The 6,000-nt window shown below is 41.3% G+C and overlaps 1 protein-coding gene across 1 annotated transcript in view; it reads right to left on the bottom strand.

Moving 5' to 3' along the window:
* Positions 1–6,000, bottom strand: part of RECQL (RecQ like helicase) — an 81,742-nt gene that overhangs the window by 15,709 nt on the left and 60,033 nt on the right. The window contains exon 7 of the mRNA XM_040487867.1: positions 6–187. Coding sequence (XP_040343801.1) covers positions 6–187 — 182 coding nt within the window. The remainder of the gene's footprint in view (positions 1–5; positions 188–6,000) is intronic.

Raw genomic sequence — 6,000 nt, 5'->3', positions numbered from 1 at the left:
TTGACATAAAAGTTACACACCTCATAATAAAGATTTGGCCGATTAAAAGAAGCTGTGAAAGTAAAACACTTTTCCACACACAGTATTTTCTGGGCATCCTTCAAAACATGGCTAGTTGCGGTTGCCGTCAGCCCGATTAAGGCCGTGTTAGGGAACTGCCGCTTCAAGATACCCAGTGCCTTGTAATCTGGAAAAGAAAACATACAAAGTGGCCCACTTTCTACATGTAAGCAGTATATATTTAGCATGTGCTGCCTGGCCTTTCTGAGTAGGCAGGCTGTAGGATACTTTTCCCTGGCTCTTCAGAAACTCTGTTCTTGGCCACAGGTGGAACTCCCTGTTGAAGGGAGAAAACCAACACATTTCCAGTAAGCTGTGCACTGGTCTACAACCTCTGACCAGTGGATTTAAGAGGCAGTGGGAGTGGCCACAGTGTGTGAATCTCTCACAACAAACAAGAGATAAAAGAGGGCATCAGGCAAACTCCTTCTACCAACACTATCATGCAAGTGTGGCAAATTCAGACCAGAAAAATTTTGGTGAGGGCACTAGTTTTTATAGAATGTATTTCCAGGAAACCATTCTGGGCTCCTATTTGTCATCAACGCTTAAATAACTAGGTAAGTTGTCCTTATGTAATTAACTCTTTGCAGAAAGTAGAAGAGAACTGTGGTAGAAACTGCTAATTGCAAAGCTAGAGGACTATGAAAATAGAGGAGAAGGTCACTGCTGGGGAAGTCGTGGTTTCAAGGAGGTAACATGTGAGTTGGGTCTTGAAGACAAGCAGAAGTTACTAGGAAGGGTAGAAGAAAACACCAGGCAGAGAAAACAGCACTTACACCACAAATACACTGGCATGAAATTACTTAGCATATTCCAAAAACAGCAAGCAGGTCAGTCAGACCAACCCACAGGGTGTCGAGCTGGATGTATTACTGTCAACTCCAGTAAGCTGGTAACCACATTCCCTGTATGGATCCACGCTAGAACTTGACCAAAAAAGGAACAAACGTGTACAAGGTGTGGCAGGCAGAAGTGAACCAGTTGCCATTACTCTCTGAAGATCTTTCCAGGCAGATAAGATGAGGGACAGATAGATGCAGAGGGGCCCAGCCAGTTCTAACTTGTCCTAGTTTTTTTCCACTCCTCCTTCAGCTCTTATTCCCAACTGTAGGTCTTACCCATCACCAGTCCCCACTGGATGCCTGGCAGGCAGCAGGCTCACAGAGCTGACAGCTACTCAGAGAGAGCTTACCAGAGACCTCTCACAAGCTTCCTGTCCGTGTACCCTCTGGCCCCAGCCATGCCAGTTGCAGACCTCCCTACAAGCTCCAGTTGGGTCCTCCCACACCAGGGCTTCAGGAAATCAGGGACCATCCTCCACCTCCTTCACACCTTCTCTTTCCCTGCTCTTCACTCAGTTGTGCAGGGTCTGCTTCCTAAAGTAAATCCCTGATCACCTGCCATTCACAATGGCTCTGCTTTCCTGCCTGCACCTTAACTGATACTGTTACACTGAAGAGTACAGGAAGGCAGGTTTAAGTAAGACTGGGAACAATATAGTTGATTCTAAGAACTAGGACTTTATCCTATAGGAAATTTTTGAAGCATAAAAGGGATATAAATAGACTCATCTTTTGGCAGTAGTGCAAGGTATGGGCTGGAAGAGACAAAACAAAGAAATGGAGATCAGTCAAGAGATGGCAGCAGCAAACCAGAAACCCACTAAGAATAGGAAACAAGGCATGACACTGAGGATAGAGCAGAAAGAAAAGACTGAATACAAACCCAAGAACCAAAGCCCGATAGGTCCTGATAACTATTGGGATATGGGCTCTGGGGGATGCGGGGTGGGGAAAAGGGGAGAGAAGGGGAGGGAAAGAGCCCAAGATTCATCCATTTGTGCCAAGCATGTCTTCAGGAACTGAATGTTAAGTGGTGAACAAGACAAAGCCGTTTTGCAAATGGTACGATTCAAGCAAAGAACCAGACAAAACAAAGAGTAAACCAATAAATATGTTATTATCAGAGAGTGAGAAGGGCTCAGAGTGGTAAGCCCAGTGTAATGGAAGTATAACGAGGGAGGGAGGAAGAATAGGAAATCGGAGAGAGGTAAACAAAGGACAGACCACATGTCACCTTATGGACCTCGGTCAGGAATATGGAATTTATTCTAAGTACAAAGAGAATCTGCTAGGTAGTTTAGGAAGGGAAGTAACAGGATTTGATTTATACTTAGAAAAGACCACTTTGGTTGCTGTATGAAGAATGAACTGTAAAAGGGTAAGACTGGAATCACAGACTAGTTAGGGAATCATTGTAGTAGGTCAGGGGAAAGGAGCCCAGGTGTACCTAAGAGGCAGCAGGACAAAGAGAAGAGGACAAACTTGAGATTCACTTTAGAGGCAGAGTTGATAGGACTTGGTGATGGACTGGATCTGCAGAAGTAGGATAAACCGGGGCGCCTGGGTGGCTCACTCGGTTGAGCGTCCAGCTTCGTCTCAGGTCATGATCTTGCAGTCCGTGAGTTCGAGCCCCACATCGGGCCCTGTGCTGACAGCTCAGAGTCTGGAGCCTACTTCTGATTCTGTGTCTGCCTCTCTCTCTGCCCCTCCCCCACTCATGCTCTGTCTCTCTCTCAAAAATAATTAAAAAATTAAAAAAAAAAAAAGAAGTAGGATAAACCAAGGATGATGGACTAGCTATTACATTATTTGTTCACAACTCCAACTCCACCTTTTGATACACTGTTTGCAGTGCTGATGCAGGGAATGTGCACACTACCTTTCTGCTTTGCCAGCTGGCCCTAGACTACAAGGCTAAGGGAAGAATTAGGGTCTTGCTCCTTCCTTTTTGCTTCCTGTGGGCTTGCCTGTGTTCTCAAGAATGTCACCCAGCAAGGCTTCTTCATCCCTATACCAGCACTGTCTCTTTGTAGTAGCAGCCAAATACAGTTTTTCCAAACTTTGAAGAACCAGCTTCATCACAGGTCCACCTCACCTCTGCCTCCATTAAGAGGCTCCAGCACCCGGTAGCTGTGCCTCCTCAGAGGTCTGAGTTTCAGCTCCACAAAGACCCTCCTCTCAAGCTTATTAGTTCCAACCTTTTCTTCTCGCTCAGGAACAAGATAAGGATACCCACTCTCACTACTCTTATCCAACACAGTATTAGAAGTCCTAGCCAGAGAAATTAGGCAAGAAAAAGAATAAACAGTATCCAAATTAAAAGAGAATAAGTAAAACTGTCACTATTTAAAGAAAGTTTGCAAAACACAAAATGAATACACAAAAATAAGTTGTGTTTCTATATACTATTAATAGACTATTAGAGAAATTAAGAAAACAATTCCATGTGTACCTGGGTGGCTCAGTCGGTTAAACATCTGTCTCTTGATTTTGGCTCAAGTCATTATCTTGCAGTTCGTGAGATAGAGCTCCACATCGGGCTGTGCACTGACAGCATGGAGCCTGTTTGGGATTCTCTCTCCACTTCTCTGCCTCTCCCCCGTTCACACTGTCTCTCAAAGTAAATATTAAAAAAAAAAAAAAAAAAAAAAAGAGGGATGACTGGGTGGCTTAGTCAGTTAAGCATCTGACTCTTGATTTAGGCTCAGGTCATGATCTCACGGTTGTGAGATCAAGCCCACATTGGGCTCTGTGCTGGCAGCATGAAGCCTCCTTGGGATTCTCTCTCGCCTTCTCTCTTTGCCCCTCCCTGCTTATGCATGCTCTCTCTCTCTCAAATAAATAAACATTAAAAAAAAAAAAAAGAAAAGAAAAGAAAAGAAAGGAAACAATTCCATTTACAATTGCATCAAGAAGAATAAAATGCTGAGGGATAAATTTACCCAAGGAGGTAAAAGATCTATATACCTGAAAACTATAAGACATTGATAAAAGAAATTGAAGAGAATACAAATAAATGGAAACATATTTTGTGTCTATGAACAGGAAGACTTAACACCGTTAAAATGTCCATACACCCTGAGCAACCTACAGATTCAATGCAATCCCTATCAAGATTCCAATGGCATTTTTCACAGAACTAGAAACAACAATCTTAAAATTTGTATGGAACCACAAAAGGCCCCCAATAGCCAAGGCAATCTTAAGAAAGAATGAAGCTGGAGACATCAAACTCCCTGATTTCAAACCATATTACAAAGCTATAATAATCAAAACAATATGTTATTAGCATAAAAACAGAAACATGGATCAACAAAACAGAATAGAGAACCCGGGAATAAATGCACATATATATGGTCAATTTATGACAAAGGCATCAAGAATATACAATCAGGAAGCAACAGTCTCTTCAATAAATGGTGTTGGGAAAACTAGACAGCCACATGCAAAAGAATGAAACAGGACTTTACACCATATACAAAATCAACTCAAAGTGGATCTAAAAAGTCTTAAACATAAGACCTGGAACCGGAGCACTACTAGAAGAAAACAAAGGGTATATCCTTTCTTCTATTAATGTGATGTATCACATTGATTGATTTGTGAATATTGAACCAGCCGTGTAGCCCAAGAATGAATCCCACTTGATCATGGTGAATAATTCTTTTAATATACTGTTGGACTCAATTTGCTAGTATCTTGTTGAGAATTTTTGCATCCATGTTCATCAGAGATATTTGCCTGTAATTCTCCTTTTTAATGATGTCTTTGTCTGGCTTGGGAATCAAGGTAATGCTGGCTTCACAGAAGGAGTACAGAAGCTTTCCTTCCGTTTCTATTTCATGGAACAGCTTGAGAAGCATAGGTACTAACTCTGCTTTAAATGTCTGCTAGAGTTCCCCTGAGAAGCCATCTGGCCCAGGACTCTTATTTGTTGGGAGATTTTTGATAACTAATTCAATTTCTTCACTGGTTATGGGTCTGTTCAAGTTTTCTATTTCTTCTCTTTTGAGTTTTGGTAGTGTGTGGGTGTGTAGAATTTGTCCATTTCTTCCAGATTGTCCAGTTTGTTGGCATATAATTTTTCATAGTATTCTCTGATAATTGTTTGTATTTCTTAATGTTGGTTGTGATCTCTCCTCTTTCATTTGTGATCTTATCTATTTGGGACCTCTCTCTTTTCTTTTTGAGAAGCCTGGCTAGGGGTTCATCAATTGCTTATTCTTTCAAAAAACCAGTGATTCATTTATCTGTCCTACTGTTTTTTGGATTCTATATTGTTTATGCTCTAATCTTTATGATTTCTCTTCTTCTGCTGGCTTTAGGGTTTCTTTGCTGCTCTGTTTCTAGTTCCTTTAGGTGTGAGGTTAGATTCTGTATTTGGGATTTTTCTTGCTTCTTGAGATAGGCCTGGACTGCAATGTATTTTCCTCTTAGGACTGACTTTGCTGTATCCCAAAGGGTTTGGACTGTCATGTTTTCATTTTCACAGGCTTCCATGTATTTTTTAAGTTCTTCCTTAATTTCCTGGTTGACTCATTCATTCCTTAGTAGGATGTTCTTGTGGTTGATTTCAAGTTTCAAAGCGCTGTGATCTGAAAATATGCATGGTATGATCTCAATCCTTTTATATTTGTTGAGGACTGTTTTGTGAACCAGTATGTGATCTATTTTGAAGAATGTTCCAAGTGCACTCATGAAGACTGTATATTCTGCTGCTTTTGGATGAAAAGATCTGAATTTATCTGTTAAGCCCATCTGGTCCAATGTGTCATTCAGAGCCACTGTTTGCTTACTTATTTTCTACCTAGATGATCTGTCAATAGAGGGAGAAAAAGCTTTTGACAAAATACAGCATCCTTTCTTAATAAAAATCCTCAAGAAAGTAGGGACAGAGGGAATATACCTTGACACCATAAAAGCCATATATGAAAGGCCCACAGCTAATACCATTCTCAATGGGGAAAAACTGAGAACTTTCCCCCTGATATCAGGAACACAACACAGATGTCCACTCTCACCACTGTTGTTTAACACAGTGTTGAAGACCTAGCCTCAGCAGTCAGACAATAAAATGAAATAAGTCATCCAAATT

Source organism: Herpailurus yagouaroundi, unplaced genomic scaffold (genome assembly GCF_014898765.1).
Source record: "Herpailurus yagouaroundi ecotype Mexico unplaced genomic scaffold, PumYag 166, whole genome shotgun sequence".
NCBI lineage: Eukaryota > Metazoa > Chordata > Mammalia > Carnivora > Felidae > Herpailurus > Herpailurus yagouaroundi.
This window is presented reverse-complemented; position numbering and strand designations above follow the sequence as displayed.